Below are 21,716 nucleotides of genomic sequence, written 5' to 3' on the forward strand. Positions count from 1 at the left end.
TTTCCCTTATCAAACATCAATTTCACTAATGTACACAGATCTGTTTGCTTCTGTTCCCTTGATTAATTGTGTTTACATGTCATTTCCTTTGTCACTTCATTACCCTTCCATTAATCCAGGATTGGTGGCATTTGCACAAAAGCGCTGTCGACATGAATAGCCCATCATGTGCGCTCCATGATTTTCTTTCCAAAAATAGAAAGACTGGGACACACACACACACAGAGGGATGTGATTTGCAGAGAGACCAGAAAGCCACATACAGCAACTCCTCTTCTGTCAGTCTTATCTTCACGCTGTGTTCAACATCCCCCTTTAAGCACCAGGTATACAATCACAAGGCCTCCAAACCACCCTTTTTTTGACAGTCAAACCTCAGCTTTTTAAACCTTGAGAGCCTCGTGGACGCCCACAGCGGACAGTCTGCGGTTGATGTTTCGATAGCGACAGCGGAGAAGGTCACGGTAAGTGGAGCGCAGGTCTCTGTTGAAGAAGGCGTAGATAAAAGGGTTCATTAGGGAGTTTGCGTATCCCAACCAGAGCAGCGTTCGCTCCAACCAAATTGGAACGCAGCTACACTCAACGCCACAAATAAATGGCCTGGCGGTGGAAAGGATGAAGAACGGCAGCCAGCAAACGCCGAAAACCCCGACGATTACGCCCAACGTGGTCGCTGCTTTCTGCTCTCGCTTAAAGATGGAGATGTTTCTTCGCTCGCGGTTCAAAAGGCGGGAAATGGCGGCACATTCCTCCGCCACGCCACCCGGCTTCATTCCGTGCATCCTCAACGCCTCGTTAGCCACCGTGCTGAGACGCTCGCGGCGAGAAATGTCAGTGAAGCGATGTTTGGCGCCACTTTTACGCGCCGCCTTGAAGATCTTGTAGTACATGACCAGCATGACCAGCATGGGGATGTAGAAAGCGACGGCTGTGGAGTAGATGGTGTAGCCGAAGTCTTGGCTGATGAGGCACACGCCGGCTGTGTGCACGTTTTTGGCCCAGCCGCAGAAAGGTGGCAGCGTGATGGAGGCCGACGCCAGCCACACGCCCAGGATCATCTTCGCCATCAGCTGACCGTTCTGCCGCGCCGGATAGGTGAGAGGCCGCGTGATGCCCAGATATCTGCGGGGAGAGGAGACAGAAGAACATCAGTAACAACCTTTACAGTTTTACATTTATATTAAATTTAATATGCCATTCCTTGCACTCTTAATGTCAATAATATCCTGCTTTTAAATTGTGTTAGCTGGAATTTGGCCCTTCACCATTTGGTCTTCAGATATATATCTTCCACTGTCATTATGTATATATTTTACTTTACATTTCTGTTTTTATTTTCTATTTTGAGATGTTTATGTCTGTTTATTTCGTTCTCCTTTCTATTTTCACATTGTATGCAATGCCTTGTTTTAACATGCTGCTGTAACGAAAACATTTCCCAATTCAGGATCAATAAAGTATATCTTATCTTAAAATAATAAATAAGCAGTATTTTATGTCACTCTAAAGCATTTTATTTGATATTCTATTTTTGGCTCATCTCATTATTTCTTATTTTTTGCGCAAAGTTAACTTCTCCTGCATTAATTGAACATTACTCTTGCAAAATTGTATTTCTACTCTTTAAAATCCTGATGAGTGACTAAATGAAATTTTTAAAAGTTGGCTTACACATGTTTTCTAAAATGTTATGTTAAAAGAAATTGTATTTAAAACTTTATTAGTGGATTTGGGGAATATTTACAGTAAAAAATAGACAAAGTTTGTCAAAGAAAAGGCTCAATATGTATTTTGGATATGTTCTTGCTCGTGCTCAGAATCAAAAAAATGACCTGTGATAGAACAAACTATATTTTCCTGCATTGTCTCGCCCCACCTTGTCCAGTACGGTAGGTTTATCACAGTAAAACCAAGAATGTATTTTGAGTTTCTTCATGAAAAGCACTAAGACCCCCTGCTGATACACAACAATCTGCTGCCTGTCTTCTTTGGGTTGAAACTGCAGGGAAGTGACATAAAAGACATGGCTGTCAATTCAAAGACGGACATTTCAATGAGAGGTCATAAGCTCTGCCGCTGCCTGCAGAGTCATTAGCTGCTTTCCTTCAGCTCTGGGAAAGCTTAGCAGATGGAGAGCGAGCTATCAGTCAAACAGACGTGCTTTCAAATAGCTGCTGGAGGTGTCAGGGAAATAAAGATAAAGCGAGGTGTGAAAGCTTTAATTTGTACAAAACCGTGGAAGTTGCCACAATTCTCACATAATGACAAATCTGTGTGTACATCTCATCGAGTTTTTGGCAGTATTCCCACAGCCTTCTTGAGCATCGAATGCGTCATTGATGAAAGCTGTAGATCTGAACCCCCCCCCCTTTGGCTGTTTTTCTAGTTTCCGTCTCTATTGTTAATCACAAGATAAAAAGCTTTAGGGAGCACTGGCCAATTCGCGTCGTCGTCCATCAGCGATGAGATGCTATCAGCGCCGATCCAATTCACCTCAGTCAGCCCAGGTGGCATTCTTCACTTTATAAACGACTTTAAGATGTTGAAGTTAATACAAGTGTCTGGAAGTTTACACATTTTACTTCCTGAAGCACCGTTTTGTGCTTGTTACAAATGCCATGGGGCTGTGTGGAATCTGTGCTTCATATTTTTGTACATTCAGATAACAGGACAGGGGTAATTACACGACTTTGTTTTTTAGTTTTGGTGATGGCAACATGAGTCGGAAATCCAGTCCAAAACGTTGGTGGTACCCGGTACAAAACAGCAAGTGATTTGCAAACCAAATAGTACTTATCCAAATGTTTTGTTTGCCAGAAAAATAAGGCACTTTAGCCCAGTATTTCTACTACACACTCATATTGTTAACAACTGACAACACATAGTAGTAATGTAGATCGGATCCATTTGCAAAGGACAACAAGGCTACAACTACACTGCAAAAAGCTTGATTATATTCCCAACACAACACCACAATCCCTACTCTACACACACACACACACACACACACACACACACACACACACACACACACACACACACACACACACACACACACACACACACACACATACTCAAACATATGTGATACAGATCTGATGGTTTTTAATCAGCTTAAAAAAGATGCACGAATCATGATTAATTTTTTTTAGTTCCTATCAGGACCACTTGTATAAATCGACTACATGCCACTCATCCCATGATTCTGTCAACATTGCAATGATGAACACGGATAAAACTGTCATTTATTTTAAGACAGGTATCATATTTTGTCACTCCTGGCAAGCGGAGTGGACGAGTTTCATATACCAGTGGTTCCCAATACGGGGTATTAGCGCCTCATACGGGGCACCAGAAATCAAAGTGGATGTACCCAGATTTGTCTTTTTAAAATTCGATTTGAACATGTTTAACTATAATCCTTATTAGGGACGTGCACAGTTACGGGCTAATGTTGCCCGGACAACAGCCCGTTTGCCCTTTTTGGCTGACCTGCCCCTCTGGAGAGAGGTGTGGCCGAATCAACATGATAAGCCCCACAATTAGTATTGTAGCGTCTCGCTGCGGGAAACACACCTTGTCAGCGCTGTCATCTGCCCCCAGTCACGTGACTTTGTTTACAATCTGACAGCTGGAAGCAAAGGAAAGCCCTCTGAGTCCGGCCTCATATCGCTATGGTGATCATACCACATGCCTGCCTGGCTTTGGTGGCCAATCCCCGGGTCAATCTGTCCCCGGAAATGTCCCTGTTTTTAAATAGGCCTATGCTTATATTGATTTTGAGTTTTCTCATGGCAGTTAGAGGGGACAAACAGGGGACTTTACTTCCTCTTGACACCGTCGGTTATTTACCAAAAAAACACCTAAATATACTTGTTATTGTGCTTCTGTCTTTCTGTGTCTTTTCATCTGCTCCATAAACTCCCTCAACGGGCCGCTCTCTCTCTTTTGTTGATCGCCCTCTCATATGGGAGAACAGTTCAATGTCCCGCTTTATTGTAGGATTTCTGCCATGTCTCTACCCCTTTAGTTTGACCATCTCTGATATTAAGTTATTGAATACTAAATAAATAAGTAATTAGATACCGTTACTGCGCTCATAAAGAATGATAAGAATAAGAATAATGCGTATTGAACTGGTTTCATTAATTAGTGAGTTTATTTAAGGTAATTAGTTAGAAGCCGTATTTTATCAGTATGTCTGCACAGCAGGTACAATGGTCAAACTACATTAAAACAGAATTGTCCCCATTTTTTCTTTAATAGTTACTAACATTAGATATTTTACTGAGATATGGACCGCAAAACAAAAAATGTGCCTGAATAACGAATTTAGCAGTTGGACATAAAAGTCAACTGAGTGTCACATGCAATGACATTGTTGTGTTTTTATTTTATGAACCTTTTACATTAAAAACAAGTTAACATTTTCAAAAGGTCTTGTGTTTTATTTCGGGGGGGGGGCTTTTTCCAGTTTAGAGCAATAGCCCGTCCAAATGTCTGTGCACGTCCCTGCTCCTTATAACACTTGATTGATTGTTTTACAAAGAAAAATGTTTTTAAATATATAGCTTCTTTGCTGAGAGTCTCAAATAGTCAGTTTCTTAGTTGGCCCTACCTCAATAACGCTCTCAATCCCTTTCGTCAGGTTATATTGTTAGCATCTCAAACTTGTTTTTTCATGAAAGCAGAGCATCACAGTTATGTATGAAAAAATGTGTGATGACTAAAAGTGCTGGTGACTATTCAAAAAGGGAAAATAAAGCTATATGTCAAGAGGTACTTAAACATTGGTTTTATTGAAGGACAGGTGCTTAACCTTGTTTTTCTCAGTCAGAGCATCACTGTGTTATGAATGAAAGAAAATGTCTGAGGAATGTAAGAGTGCTGATGACTAACCAGCATCAAACAATAAAGTAAAGCTGTATCTTGAAAGTTACATAAACTTTGGTTTTGTTGAAGGACATGCACGTCTAGACCAGATTGTGGCATATGTAAAAGCTAGCAAACAAGAGCAATTCAACAAGCAACATGAACATCAAGAGGTTGGTTAAGTTAAGAAAAAAAGGTAAAAACAGTTGGCGCTATCAAAATGATTCACAGACATCATAAAAACAAAATGACGTAGAAAATGTGAAAATATGGCTTTTTATATCTACAAGTTTCAAGGAAAAAGATGAGAAAGATCACAAAGCCAAATACACATCCTTCAATTCAGTCAAAAAAAGAAACTTACAATCTATGTTTGCATTGCTGTATGTTCATTCTGGTAATGAATATAAGTGACATGAAAATAAATGTCATTCCTTGGCAGTAACTTGATTGATTGCCACTTAAAAAACTGTACCGTTGACTTTAATTAATTGTATTATGTCAACATATTCCACATAAAAGTAGTAGGTTAGTTGAAAACAATAATATTAAGTTTACATAAGAAAAATTAGGTTCAACTTAATATTATTGCTTTCAACTAACCTAATACAGTTATGTGAAAATTGTTGACATAGTGAATTTAATTAAAGTAAACGTTTCACTTTGTTCAGTGTATTATAAACACTATCAATGAGTTGTCCTTAAAGATCCCTTGGGTCAGGTTAGTTGAATATTTCATTATTACTTGTGTTTATTCAACTCCAATTCCCTCCAACCACTGATCTTCCTAATTTACACGCTCACTTAAAATGTTCTTAAGCTCTACGAGAGGGCTGAGCACACCCAAGCGAACGATGTCAAATAAATACAAGACAGATCCGGAGATGAGTACACTGCATGCTGTGGGAATTCTTAGGATACATAATGGAATCCCAGTAATGCAACACTCTCCTCTGAATGCATTATTCAATAAGAGGAAGGTCGACGTGGTGCTTATTTGGGGGGATTTGAGTGTGTGGGTGGGGGGTGGAGGGCAGTTCTCCTCAAACCTGTGACTCATCTGCAGCCCTTTAATGCTGCAGAGCGGTTTTCACTCTCATTGGATTCAAAATGCTCTCACCATCCTTTGGAGACAAACAACTGCCAGGTTGGATAAGACAGCATGCATTTTAACACTTCATTACACAGCATCCTGCTCGTATTTCAGCAGGAGGAAGTGATGCCAACATCTGTGGGACCTCGGGTTAGTTTGATCTTGTTCGCTTTGACATAAAGGGATTAAAATGTACTGTTGTAACATTACTGTTGTTATGGGGTTATGTTTTCAGTCCAGTTGGTTGTCATTTTAATTTCGTGAAATCTACTGGCATGACGACTATGGGCGATGGAAGAAACCATTAACATTTGAAAGTATATTTAAATATACTAACAAATTATTTTTGAGTTTCATTACCTTTGCGTGTAAGGTCTTTACGCGCTTTCAGTTTTTTAGGGCCACTAGGGGGCAGCAGAAATCAGCTTTAAACACAACGTCGACATATTACCTCAAAGTTGACATGGCTAAAAGTTGTTAGAAAACAGTTGTGTATTTATATACCCAGAACAAACAGAGTAACATTTCTATTAATTTCTTTTTCTGAGTTTTTTTAACTATCACTCGGGCAAATATATAATTTGTATGACTTGTCTTTGTCTGACCAAAGAGAACCAGTAACAGGGTACAGCAAATATGGATTAATATAGACTTACACAACCAATACAATACAATGTACAGAGAAAATCATAACATAAATGCACATAATATGTGAACGTAGCTAAATATTGGAGAACAATGTATCTTCAAACATTACTGTTGTTAAGGGGTTATTTTTTCGGTCCAGTTTGGTTGTAATTAGATATTCGGGAAAATCTAGTGGCACGATGACAATGCAAGAAACCAATAAAGTTTTACACTAGGTTGCGGATATACAAATTATTTTTCACTTTCATTAACATTGCGTGATAGGACACTTGGCCTTGGTTTTGCTGTCTTTAAGGGCCTTTCTATGAAAATTGCATCAACACTTGTTTAGGCCACTTTTGGGCAACATTGACATATAACTTCAAAGGTGACAATCTCTAAAAGTTGCGTATTTACACACCCAGAACAAACATAGTCACATGTCTATTCATTTGGAGTCTTATTTCTGTCCGCCTGAGGTTTTTGAAGAATGTATCATTTGTATGACTTGTGTTTGTCTTTGAATAAATGTATTTTCTGTCTATAACTTTGTGTTGTTGTGTTTTGGCCAGGTCTCTTTTGAGAAATGAAACCCTGTATCTCAATGACATTGTCTGTAAAAAGACACAAGTGTTGCTGTCTACTAACTCCTGGGGGCTTTGCAGCTGCAAAACACTCCATTATGTTCACCGGCTAGTTATGAAAATGACCTTTTGGGATGTGCAGGTAGTGCACAGTGGGATTTTGGAGCTCTTTAGCTGAAAACAAAGGCCTGCTGTTTCGGAAAATGATGCTTTTGAAAGCTGTGAGAGGAATTCAAAGTTACGGCCATGGCATAAAAAAAAGATACTAAAAAAAAGACCTCATTAAAGCTGAGAGGGACTGTACAATCAGGAGATAATTATCTGTAGTGTGATAACTACAAGTCACCGCTCTCACACTACACACAAAACATTTATTACATTTGAGGAATATTATCTTCTACAGTATGTGCAATTAATGAGTGTAATGCAAAAAATGTATGAAATTGTAGCATATAGATAAGATACCACAAACCTCACAGGAATCACATAACAACAACAACACTGTGGCAACAGATTATTTTCACCTACAAGAAAACACTGTTGTAACTACAAAATATTTGAAGGAAATTATTGTTTTATTTTAGATATCAAATCAAATCAAATCAGGTTTTATTTATATAGCACATTTAAAAGCGATTTTTGGTCGAGCCAAAGTGCTGTACATGTAATAAAAACACATTACTACAATCACAATAAACGACAATAAGTTACAACAGATATATATAAAAAACAAAATTAAAATAAAAACACAAGGAAAAGTCAGGAGTCGTGCTCCGCTCTAACTAGAAAGCCAGAGAGAAGAAGTGTGTTTTTAGAGTGGATTTAAAAACCCCTAGGGTCTGGGCCGACCTCACATGGAGGGGCAGAGTGTTCCAGAGCCTCGGGCCAGCTGCTGTGAAGGCTCGGTGCCCTCGGGTTTTAAGCCTGGTCTTGGGCACTACCAGCAGCAGCTGGTCAGCAGACCTTAAAGGTCTGGCTGGGGTGTAGCGCTGGAGGAGTTCAGCTATATAGGCCGGAGCCAGCCCATTTAGTGCTTTAAGATATGTTGCTGTAATGTATTTGTAATGATGCCAACTGCATTCACCCTAATCATGATAAGGTTTCCCTTAAGTTAAAAACAATAAGGATGATGCTATTTTCCCCCTGGTGTCTATAGTCAACAATTATATTTTCCCCCTGGTGTCTATAGTCAACAATGCTATTTGCACCCGGGTGTCTATAGTCAACAATTATATTTGCACCCTGGTGTCTATAGTCAACAATGCTATTTGCACCTGGGTGTCTATAGTCAACAATGCTATTTGCACCTGGGTGTCTATAGTCAACAATGCTATTTACACCTAGGTCTCTATAGTCAACAATGCTATTTGCACCCGGGTGTCTATAGTCAACAATGCTATTTACACCTAGGTGTCTATAGTCAACAATGCTATTTTCCCCCTGGTGTCTATAGTCAACAATGCTATTTTCCCCCGGGTGTCTATAGTCAACAATGCTATTTACACCTAGGTGTCTATAGTCAACAATGCTATTTGCACCTGGGTGTCTATAGTCAACAATGCTATTTACACCTAGGTGTCTATAGTCAACAATGCTATTTTCCCCCTGGTGTCTATAGTCAACAATTCTGTTTGAACCCGGGTGTCTATAGTCAACAATGCTATATGTAATGTTTGGAGCGGGATGGGTGTTATTAGCCGAATTACTATGGTGTAGCTATTTTCACCCGGCTACAAATAGACACTCCAAAAAAATAAATAACAGGTATAAAACTGTTTTTTTCAACAGTCATGATGGAGAATTTATTCTGAGCTGCAGTAATTTGATCTGCTGTTAATATAAAACCATTAATCACAGCTGCTTTGGGGAATAATATGTTCTATGTGCGATAAATGAGTGCTTATGCAAAATGAATATATGAAATCGTAGCATACCACACGTAGGATACCACAAACGTCACAGGAATCGCACTGTGGCAAAGGATTAGATTCACCTCCTAGAAAACACCCTGCGCTAAACAGTGACAGTGACACCACAAAGGGAGTTAAGAGTGTGTTTTTAAATCTCTGAAGGATTTGAAACATGTCCACAGCCGCAGCAGCCCTCGGGGATTACCCTGCGACTGACAAACATTGTGCCCGAGCTAATGGAGAATGCCATTACTTCCACTTGGCTAACGGCTAGGGCAGTAAAGTGAACTATTTCCTGCTCTGAAACGCTGTAAAAACCTCTCAAAACCTTTTACATCTGAGAAGGGAAGCACAGTTAAATTATTACTAAGGTACACATTTAGAACAGGGTCTCCTAAAAAAGAAAGTAACAGGTCGGGAAGGGAAGACTGTCGAATTATTCATGTTTAACCCACAGAAACCTTTCACTGCAGAATCCTCACTCATTTGGCTCCCTGAAGCATTTAAAATTCATCCATAATGAGCCTGTGAAAAAGTGAATTGTGTCCCGTTTAAGACAGAATATCCTTTTTCATTTTGCAGTTCATCTGTGTGAGAGATGTAGACATCGCTTTAGATCACAGCATTTATGTTGAAGAACTGTCTTTTCAGGAACTGAGTGCAGCGTGGCTTTGTTTTATCTCTCAGGCATAGTGTGTATTCATGCATTTGTTTTGGAAAAAGTGAATGAGTTTGCTGGAAGAACATCTAAAGACAGACATAATTATATTGTTCACTCTCTGCTCTGTGAAAATTATACATTTGATAGAAAAGAGTATTTTCTTGTTGATATTCTGATGTGCGGTTTCTAGGGTTACTTCAAACATGTCTTACAATTACCTGTTACCTGTACAAAAGTGTAATCACTAACCTAATCTGAGTATCACAATGTAAAAGTAATGTAACCTGATTACCTGACCCCATTACTTCGGATTACCTCAATATCAAATGGCATGCAAATGAACAAGAGAGAAGACAAAGCTATACTTAAGTGTAGTATGTAAGACAGAACAGAACAACAGGACCTTATAGGACCCAACCAAGATATTTGTAATCAACAATGTGTCCTCTGCTCAGAGATGTTATGATAGAAAAACCTGCCTTTCATGAAGCATATTGAGCAGTAGCCTTCAATGAAACACATGAGCATACTGTATACTACAGTTTAAAAAAGCAGATAAAATCTGAGCTGAAAATGCTCCGTTTTAGTTTAACACACACAGTTAAGCTCACACACACAATTTTATGAACACAGGTTCACCTGCTGAATTAAAAACAGAACAAATGAAGCAAAGAAAGTGAAAACCATAAAGCAGATTCAGGCAGTAGAAGTATAGATTCACACTTAAAGTATTATCCTACAGAACAGCTTACAGCGACATAAAAGCTGTTTCAATCAGAATTTGTATTAAAAAAGTGAGAATTTAGAAAAATAAGTTTTTGTAAAAAAGTGATATTTTTTTGAAAAAGTGACATTTTTTTAGAAAAAGTGATATTTATTTGGGAAAAAGTGATAATTTTTGAAAATAGTGATATATTTTTTTAAAACAGTGAGCAATTTCAAAGAAAATAAAATTTGGGGAAAAAAAATCCAAACTCACATTGGTTTCTCATACAGCCTCTCTGTATAGTATGCTTGTTGGAGCTCCTGCCCCCCCCTCACTATGAGCCCAGTGGCCGTCTGCGAGACAGCGAGACACAGCGAAACCCAGCCCGAAACACACACACACCCGCAGCCTGGCTGGGAGTTTGTGTGTGTGCTCAGGCTGAGTTCCGCGGTGTCTCGCTGTCTCGCCGACCCCACACCAGTGAGCCAGCTCACACTGTCCCGCTCCTCGCAGCAGCAAGCCTCGCAACGTCCCGCCGAGTGTGTGTGTGCTCCGCCGTTACGTTACGTTACGTCACTATACCCAAGAAGAAAACAATGGAAAAAGAGAAATGTCCAACGAGGCGTTCTGGGGCAGCATAGACAGGTCTTTTCTGTGTTACAGTTTTACTCGCTATAGGGTGTACTTTGAGGGTTCGTGACTCTGCAGACCGTTTACATGCAGAAAAACCTTCATAACACACAAGGGGACGGGTAATAACCGGAAAAGCATGACATGGGACCTTTAAAGTATTAGATCAGCACAGTTTACAGAGAAGAGATAACTTCTGATACTTTTACAACAAACACTATATGCTCTTTTTATTGTATTAGTTCAGTCCTGCTAGTAATCCCCAAATGTACAGAAATGTTACGGTAATCTGATCGTCTTTATGTAAGTTACCTTTTTTGCATCCTGATGACATACTGCTGTCACCTGTAATCTGTTACTCCCCAAGCCTGAGAATAACCCTAACACTGATAGGGTTTGTCTTTAAAATTAATTATAAAAGAGTGTTTATTTCATCAACCATGACAGAGAATTTATTCTGAGCTGCCCTAGACTGCAGAAGGTTCAAATCTGTCTAGTGATAGATCTGTGATTTCTCAGACATCAAATAACAACCTCAGTCCTCGAGGAATGCTCCAGCTCTCCTAGTCTATTTGAGGATCCTCCGTCAGACATAAATTAAACTTCTCCTCTCACAGAGCACACTGCACAAACGCCAGCAAATGTAATTTCCTCCTCAACAAGGAAGCAAAGGAGTAATCCCATTTTTGTCATACTTCACACAGAATCCATTCTCAAACAAACTTACCAGGTCAGGTTTGTTTTCTTCTGCTGCTCAGGTTCAGGTTGTATGAGTCAGTGAAAAGAGCAGCAGCAGTTTTAAATAATCTCATTTATACTCTTACATAAGGCAAATTGAGTCATCCCCAGTACTTCATCCCTCAGTCTGTTACCTCACAGCTTAGGTCAGACTAGTGTCAAACAGACTGTGAACAAGTGTCGGCACTTATTTAGACGACTTGTGGATGAAGATGCTTGGGAATTGTAAACCAAGACAAGAGAATTGTTTACCAGGAAGTGCATAGGTCAACACTCTATATATGTATATGTTATGATGGCTAAGGATTAACGACACTGAGATGGGAAAGAAGTGAGTGCAGTTCAACCAAATTCAAAAACGACATTTACCTACACTCTTGTATATAGACATGTAGGCAAGGCAAGGCAAGTTTATTTATATAGCACCTTTCAACACAAGGCAATTCAAAGTGCATTACAAAAATGAAAGACACCTAAGAAAATGGCATTTAAAAACAGTCATTAAAAAGCAAAGATAATACAATAAACATATGTATATATATTTGTATTATTCATAACTGTTCATATCAGTGTGTATGCAAACAGTCAACCACATGTTCTTTGACCACAGAAAGAGAAGCCGTTTACAAGAAGATATGTATATAATCTTCTCCAGTCAATATTGTGGTGCAGGAATGAGTCCTAAAACTTTGAAATTAGTTAGCATTTTAACTTATGGTTCCTTCTCTTTGAAGTCAACAGTTTTCTGAATGTGTGTTTGGTAGTGAGCTTGAAATAAGGTCTGTGCGTTAACACAAGCTATAGAGATGTTCTACAACATAAAATACGTCAGTAAGTAGCCCACTGGTGAATTTGAAAACCTGGTTGCTATCAAGTGTCTAAATGAGACGACTAAGCGTCATCACTCCCAACATTAGCCGTCTTTAGCTTAGCGGTGGTGACGTGAAATCATGTGACCGTGCTGTAGTTCCTTTATAGCCCAACATTAGCCGCCTTTAGCTTAGCGGTGGTGATGTGAAGTCATGTGACCGTGCTGTAGTTCCTTTATAGCCCAACATTAGCCGCCATTAGCTTAGCGGTGTTGACGTGAAGTCATGTGACCGTGCTGTAGTTCCTTTATAGCCCAACATTAGCCGCCTTTAGCTTAGCGATGGCGACGTGAAGTCATGTGACCGTGCTGTAGTTCCTTTATAGCCTAACGTTAGCCACCTTTAGCTTAGCGGTGGTGATGTGAAGTCATGTGACCGTGCTGTAGTTCCTTTATAGCCCAACATTAGCCGCCTTTAGCTTAGCGGTGGTGATGTGAAGTCATGTGACCGTGCTGTAGTTCCTTTATAGCCCAACATTAGCCGCCATTAGCTTAGCGGTGTTGACGTGAAGTCATGTGACCGTGCTGTAGTTCCTTTATAGCCCAACATTAGCCGCCTTTAGCTTAGCGATGGCGACGTGAAGTCATGTGACCGTGCTGTAGTTCCTTTATAGCCTAACGTTAGCCGCCTTTAGCTTAGCGATGGCGACGTGAAGTCATGTGACCGTGCTGTAGTTCCTTTATAGCATAATAATAGCTTTTTACTTCAAAAATCATAAAGTGGTGTTAACATGTGGATATTATCCTGTGGAACTAAACGTCTAAGAATCGTAAGGTTTTTTTACAGATTGTTTTCTGCAATAATCCAAAATCCAGTGGATAATGCCATTGGCTTTTTGTCGAGGGAGCTCTTGGGAGGCTAACATCATCAACAAAAACATCATCACTGCATCCCTCTATAACAGGGGTGGGGAACCTCCGGCCGTATACGGCCCGCGAGACCATTTGGTACGGCCCTCGAGGTAATTTATAAACACACGCAAAAAAGAAAAAAATTAAAGAAATCTAGACCGCAAAAGAATTAAACAAGCGAGTGCCTGTTTTTCCTGGCCACGGTCAGGGTCCTTGAACACAACACGAGCCTAACGTGTCATCACGTGGTATATGTCTCGTCTGACAGGGGTGCAGTTCTGACGGAGAGCACCAGAACGCTGCTCCGGGACTTCAAAAATTGCAGTACCCATAAGGAGCCGTACACATGCCGCAGTTTTTGCGTGGCTGTGTCTTTAGTTGAAAGCCCAGTGGCGATCTGTTCATCTGTCATACTGATCATACAGTCAATAACTTTGTTATTATTAGCATCTGGTTAGCTAGCTATGCTAACGAATATAAGAAGCTTTTTCTACAACCAGTGAGGTAAAGGCACATCTTTATATGATCATTATACGTAGTTATAAACAAACAAGAGAATAAAGTAAACAGGTATAAAATACTATATGACAGTAAAAAAAAGTTGTTATTAATAAACAAGAATACAGTTTGAAAGGGGAGTGATTGGTAAAATATCCATAAAGAAAAATAAAATCTGCTTACAGTTCAGTTTCATATGGGTGTTGAGAGATGTATCCATAGATCTCTTCATGTTGCTCTCAAAGTGCACCAGATTGATGCTTTTAACTTCAACATTTAAAAACAAATCTTCCCGGGGGAGCATGCCCCCGGACCCCCCTAGAGTAGGTTAGGTCCCCCCCCACTTAAATCATGTCCACATGGATAGGAAACTAAATACATTTGCACACATCTTGTGTCCATATCTTTCTGTTTTGGTGGTCATGCCTCAACCGTGCACGTGCATGCATGCGCGAGTCATGGTGAGATATCTGGATTAAGAGGTTGCTTTTTCTTTGCACAGCATGAAAGAAAGGCCAAATGAATGGGCTGTGATTTTTAAGCTGAGGTCAATAATTTGTACGGCCCTCGGAGGATGTTGAAAAAATTGAAATGGCCCTTGAGAGGAAAAACGTTCCCCACCCCTGCTTTATAAGATACTCTTGTTCTATAGTTTTAACAGCGACTCCCTTAAGGGCCACGCCATGGTTAACGATCTTTTCTGGACTCCCTGAGTAACTCTGGTTGAATCGCCCACTGATGGCTGCTCCTTAAAAAGCCATTTGCTTTATACTCTACATTATGTTGCAGTCATTCTCTTAACGGCAAACTATTTACAGAACCATTGTGTGCACTTTAAAGGCACACCTAAAAACAATAATCCACTCCTCCGACATTAAGTCCTGATGCCTTTATGATGTCTGTTTTACCTCCTATTAATTGTTTTAAAGCGGGTACTTTATGGCCTCTTGCAGCTCACCACCTGTCCCTATCGGGTGTTTACTGGCTCCCACAGCAATAGAGATGATGGGCGACTATTAGTGTCACAGAGATAAATGGATTCTCCTTTCAACAGTCAGCGTGTCCATCCCTTTCTGAGCTGGGTGTCCTTGGAAAGACAAAGAAAACGCTCCATGGAGTCGAGTGGGGAAGATAATAGGGTCGTAGAATTTACGAAAATATGGCAAATACAAAGATAAGATAAGATTCAAGGCTTTTATTGTCATTCGTACATAGCTACAGTGTAGATATGTCGATGAAAATCTTAGGTCACAGGCTCCTCCAACAGTGCAACACAATAAAACAGATAATAGTGCAAGTAAATACAAATAAAATAGAATAGAAAAAGTGCAATAAGAGTGGATATACAAGTAATTGTAATATGATATATTAGATAAATAATTTGTAAGTTACGGCCACCGCCTCCCCGTTCCTGTTAACTCTGCTTCGACTGTGTTTTATGTAAATGAGCTGTGCGGTTGCCCTGATGTCATTGGCTACTCATCTCCTGGCCCGCCCCCGAAGATTGTGATTGGAGCATGCCGGGCCCGACGCGCTCCAATCCCAGCGCACATCCAGCGCACACCTTCCGGAGACGACTACAAAGCCTGTGGACAGCGATAAGTCGGGAGGCTCTGATGTGTGAACAGACGCCTCTCGCTACTTGCTCCTCAATCATAGACAAAGCTGTTAACTGTGATTAACTCGTGTGGTCCGTATTTAGTGTAGTGTTGTTGTGATTAGTGGTGTCTAGAGTAGCCTAGAATTACGTTGACTGTTGTCCTCTAGCTTGGCTGTGTTTTCGTACAGCCTCCTTTTGTTAGTTTGTACCACTTTGATAGTGAGGGTTGTTTTGTTGCTATTTAGGTTGTTAGTATCTATTCCTTTGTATTTAATTAGGCTCCGTTATTAGAGTCCTCCCTTTGTTGGTTCCTCATTTAAACCTGCGCCCTTTTGGCCCTTTTGTTTGTTTCAGGCTGCTTGCCTTCCATTTAGTTAACCTGTTATTTAATAAACTCCTTATAATTATTACCAAAACTGGTGTATGTTGCTTTCCTCTTCCCCTAGTGGGGACGTAACAGTTGCAAACAGGTGAATGTTATGGATGTTCTTTCAAAAGTTCAGGTGTTTAACAGTCTTATGGCGTGTGGGATGAAACTGTCCCTGAGTCTGGTGGTTTTAGATAAGATAATAAAATAAGATAATAAGTACTTTATTAATCCCAATTTGGGAAATATTTGCGTTGCAGCATCATAAAAAGAATGTAAACATCAAGAAATAAAATAGCATTAAAAAAGTTGAAAATATACATGTTGAATTATGCATTTAAACTAACAAAATATAAAGCAGGATATTATATATACAGTAAGTATGTGAGGGATGGACTATTACATATTAGATTGAATATAAATGTAAAATGTACAGTGTGAGTTTAAGTCCAGGTAGGTATAACGGTACGTCCACACGGCAGCGTCGCGTTGAAGCTTGCCGGTGGGCGTGTCTGGCGTGCGACCAACAACCAATCACATTAATCTCCCGCCCCGGACACACAAGCACGCGGTTTGATTGGCTAGAGCTTGTACTGGCATATGATTTGATTGGCTGGCGCTTCCGTCGACGCTTGAAAAGTTGAACATTTCTCAACTTTCGAAGCGAGCAGCGGAGGCAAAGTGACGCGACGGAACAACAATGCAGTTCGGCAAAGCGTGACGTCACCCCATTCAAAGTGAATGGGAAGCGTCTCCGTTGAAGCACGCGACGCTGCCGTGTGGACGGGCCGAAAAGATGTGATATAGTTTAGCTATGCCACAGATGAGAAGGGAATCCATTTACAAAAAAAAACTGTTAGAGGTGATCTTCCAGCTTTGTAGAGCAGAACACAGACTCAGAGGAAAAGACCCGTGACTTCACAGTCTAGTTCACTGAAAATAATCGAGCTCATTAAACATGTAGTTTAACGACGGAGGGGGGCACATTTTATACCTGTTTCGACCTGCGACGAAATAGTTTTAAAAGACTAACAGGATAAAGAGGTGAAACATTTAGGTCCAGATTATTCCTTTGAAGGTGATATTGATAGGGTTTACATTTAGACAAAAAATTAAAAAAAATAAACCTTAAATGTGATTTTTTTTTTATGATAACAATAAAACATTTTACAAAGTACGAAATAAAACATATTTCTTTTTCTAAAGATATTTGTCCTTAATAACTTATGTATGTAGAATACTTAAAGGGGACCTATCATGCAAAATGCACTTTTTGATGACTTTTATACATAAATATGTGTCCCCGGTGTGTCGAGGAACTCATGCAGCGTCAGAAAATAAAACCCTCTCTCTTTTCCTCCGTACCCAAATCTTTTAAAAATGGGGGTACAACGGGCGGATACAGATTTGCTGCCAATATGACGTCAAATCGGCAGCGGACCCACAGAAAGTGGCTATCAGAAACAATGCCTGACGTGTTTTGGACGTAATCTCGTCTTTTGTTTACGTTAGCAAGCCTCGCTAACACTCAGAGCTAACCTGTACTGAAGAGCACATGTGTTTAAAAAGCAGGAAATACAAAAAGGAACTCACCTTGTGATAAACCCGCAAGAGAAAAAGCATTTGAGCTCCATACTGTTTCAGAAATAATCCTTGATGTGGTTTAGAACAGGATGGCGTTTTATCACAGCAGAATTTAACTTTATCTCCGGTAGAATTCTGATCAGGCATTAGCTCCGCCTCCTCTTTTTTTTTTTTAAGCTAAGGACCCAAAATCCGCGTTTTTCGAACAGGGCTGGAATAGAGGGGTATGAGCCATGGATGTATAATAAGAACTGGATACAGCGTGGGAGGCGGGGCCTCGTTCATTCCTATGAGAGTTGCTCATTGGCGCATGAAGACAAAATGTCCCAACTTTTGAGAGAGCGAAACGTCACGAAAGTATTCATGTAATCATATAATCCGTTCTTATTGTGCATCCATGGATAAAAGTAAAACTCATGTAGTACTGAATACGTCACATGAACGTGCCGGGCGGCGCGGTCCGGTGGAAATAATGCAGAGGAAAATAACTCTCGGAATAACGTTATTAGCACATTTTACAACTTGAGGACCGAATGTTTTTAATAAGGGCTATACAAATGTTCATACTGGGTAGTTTATTTAGTTTAAACAAAATTATCCAACGATTTACAGACCACTCTTTCCCAATGTAAGTCAATGCTGAAAAGTATTTCCGGGCCCAGTGATGGATACAGAAGTGTAGTACCGCCGTTTGGCCACAACGAATATTTTCCTCAGAGTCCGGCGCACTTCCTGGGGGCTTGGTATGAGCAGTATGAGGCATGGCTACAATGGGTGATCTGTTTGGTATTTGAAGCAAAAAACTTCACAGACATGTTTTGTATAGGTATGGCCCTACAATATATTTTTCCAATATAGCATAATAGGTCCACTTTAAGCTTTTAAAGAAAGGGAAATACCAATTATTGCTTTTCCAAAAATAAATATTAGGTTATATGAAAACATTTTGATGTAGATGAATAATTAAAAAAAAAAAGGTTTGAAAAGGTGTGGCAATAAAATATTTGCTTTTTCTTAAAAGAAAAAATGTAGAATTATTATTTGAATATGCATTTATTTTCCTGAAAAAATTAAATATATATTATATTCATGAAAGTTTTTTTGTGGACATTATTTAAAAAAAACATTTAAAAATATGGACAAATAAAAAAGAATATTGCTTTTCCTTAAAAGATATTATGCATTTAAGGGTTGTATTAATAACTTTTTTATTCGTTTCTTTTTTCTTAAAGTGGACCTATAATGCTCTTTTTAGGCAATAGCATAGGTCTCAGATATATAAAAATATATAAAAAAACATGTCTATTAACTGTTTTGCTCAAAATACCAAACAGATCACCCATTCTAGCCATGCCTCATATCCCTCTATTTCACTTCCTGTTTCAAAAGTGATGATTTTGGGTATAAAGCTTTAAAAAAAAAAAAATTGATTAAAAAATGAGGGGCGGAGCTTATGCGGGAGCTTATGCGGGAGATTCCGGCAGATACTGCGGGGATGAAACGCCATATCATGGATTATCAAGGATTATTTGTGAAACAGTATGGAGCTCAAAGGCTTTCTCTCTTGCCGGTTATACCACAAGGTGAGTTCCTTTTTATTTCCTGCTTCTTCACACACATGCTCTCCAGTACAGGTTAGCTCTGAGTGTTAGCGATGCTAATGTAAACATGCACCGACCATATTACGTCCAAAACAGTCGGGCATTGTTTCTGATAGCAACATTTCTGATAGGGCCGTGGGTCCACATTTCAGATATTACGTCATATCGGACTCAAATCTGGATCAGCTCCGTTGTGCCCTCGTTTTTAGAGATTTGGGTACGGAGGAAAAGAGAGAGGGTTTTATTTTCTGACGCTGCGTGAGTTCCCCGACACACTGGGGACACATATTTATGTATAAAAGACATCAAAAAGTGCATTTTGCATGATAGGTCCCCTTTAAAACACTTTTACAAGATGGCAAATAAAAATATCTCCAATAAAAGTGTTACTAATATTTCAATTTAAAGGTTATACTGAAAACCTTTGTATTAAAATAATCTAAAATAAATAAAAGCTAAATGATTATAATTGTAAAAATAATGATTCTGAAATGTAAAAGATTATACTGATGCCATTTTATGCAGATGATTAACAGATAAACATTTAAAAAGCTTTAAAAACGTGCATTTAGAGCTCATTATCTCAACTCCAAGCTCCATATATCAAACTGCTTTTCTTCACCATTAACCAACAATAATGTCTTTGTGATTTTGTCTATTTTTACAATCATGAATGAATTCTCTTCCAGCCTTTTACTGTCTTATTGCTGCTTCTAGCTGTTCCTCCCTGGCCAGAACATGCTTTATATATATTTCAAATATCTAAATACAGTATCTTCCTCTTAAGTTTAAGTGGAAGCAAATATAATTCCCATCACACGCATTATTTAACATTTTCTCCTCTCTTTTAGTCTCACTCTTCAGATTCCCCATCCCAGTGGACCTCACCCTTTTTAACGGATGTTTCAACCTCTGTGATCAGATAATGGAGAGCTCCTCTCGGCTCTTCCAGTCCTTAAGATACTTCAAAAGCACTCACACGCATCATATCTCCATCTGTGATCCATGGGTTGAACAAACTATATTTTCAGCAGTACACAGACACCATGGCGACTGAAAAGACGGGGTTAAGCTGGCATACAATAGGCAAAAACTTATCTTTATTCCTCTAATGTTTGTGCTTTTTTTCCCCTCAAATCCCTAGTTGAAAGCTGAGACAAATGTATGTAGCATGGCAGGGATTTAAGGTGTAACTCTTTGACTATATGTATCACTTCTTCTCCTCTAATACCTAGCGATTGACACAATTTGGCCAAACCAGTCCAATATGTTCCCCTTGGTTGCTCTACAATTATATGTCATTATTATATTTAGTGTGCATCAATTATGTTTCTGTCTCTGGACAACCTTGTCTCTGAGAAATTACATTCATATTTGAAAATTGCAAATCCATGTATGCTATGGTTTTATATTTGATGAAATAAATGGAAAAACTTTTCTACCATGTCAAGAATTTAAAGGGGCTCTATTGTACTTTTTGGGGTTTCAATTTCCTGTGTGTCAATGGTCTGCAAAGGCTAAAATCCCTGTGTTTCCTTAACCCTTGTGTTGTGTTCGAAAGCTGATACCGTTCATGGTCAATTTTGAGCCATGATTTATCTCAGTCCAAACACTCAAAAAGAATGACTATCATCCAATATTGTTTTAACTACATCATAACTAACTTATTATGCATTCATAACCGTACAATCCTGTTGTAATTTAATGTTATGGCCCGAAACACATTACACCACATATTGCACACGTGCATGTGTGTGTTCAGGTTCAAGTGTTACATATTCTTTGAGAAAGGTCGAGTTCCCGTGGGGGGAGGGGGGCAGAGGGAGGGGAGACCAGGTGCATGTTGCATACAATTATTGTTACAGTGGATGAAGGGGGTGGGGGAGGGGCGTCTAAAGTCAAAGATGAATCTTGATTGGGCCAAATTTGACCCCGAGTGACCCACAACCATGCTGCTGGGTCTCCCCAGACCCGAACACCAAATGATACACTTTTTTTTTAGAGACCTTCAGACTTGGCTACAATTGTCAAAATCAGTTTTGTAGAGTTTATATAGCTGTTGTGGAGGATATCATGAAGCCTTGTTGCGATAAAAAAAAACTAGAGCGTAGTTATTACATAATATTTACTTGAAACGGGTCACGGGAGACTCGAACACAACATAAGGGTTAAGAAAGAGTTCATAGTTCAGAGCTTTTTTAACACTAAAGTATGGCAACAAGTCACAGTAAAGGCACTAAATACTGATATGAACCTGAAAATGAAATATGTCGTCTTTAAAGTGCAAGGCTTCAACTATATTCTCTTTTTTTCCTGTAATATTTGTGCATTTTCATGTCTTCAACCCCTCATTAAAGCCAACATATTAGCCAAACTGTTCTAATATCTTTCTTTGGTTACTCTGAAATGCAAATTGTATCACTCTCTTTAGTGTGCATAATTCTTGAAGTCATCAGGCAATGTTTAGTCCCTCTGGTGTCTTAGAAAATGTGTTTGTTTTACTAAAATATTGTCCTAATGTGCAA

General features: G+C 39.3%; 1 protein-coding gene across 1 annotated transcript in view; it reads right to left on the bottom strand.

The window, feature by feature from the left end:
• Positions 1 to 306: 306 nt before the first annotated feature.
• htr7c (5-hydroxytryptamine (serotonin) receptor 7c) overlaps positions 307 to 21,716 on the bottom strand; it is a 45,722-nt gene continuing 24,312 nt past the window's right edge. The window contains exon 2 of the mRNA XM_034150890.1: positions 307 to 1,122. Coding sequence (XP_034006781.1) covers positions 384 to 1,122 — 739 coding nt within the window. The 3' untranslated portion in view covers positions 307 to 383. The remainder of the gene's footprint in view (positions 1,123 to 21,716) is intronic.

Source organism: Trematomus bernacchii, unplaced genomic scaffold, assembly GCF_902827165.1.
Source record: "Trematomus bernacchii unplaced genomic scaffold, fTreBer1.1, whole genome shotgun sequence".
NCBI lineage: Eukaryota > Metazoa > Chordata > Actinopteri > Perciformes > Nototheniidae > Trematomus > Trematomus bernacchii.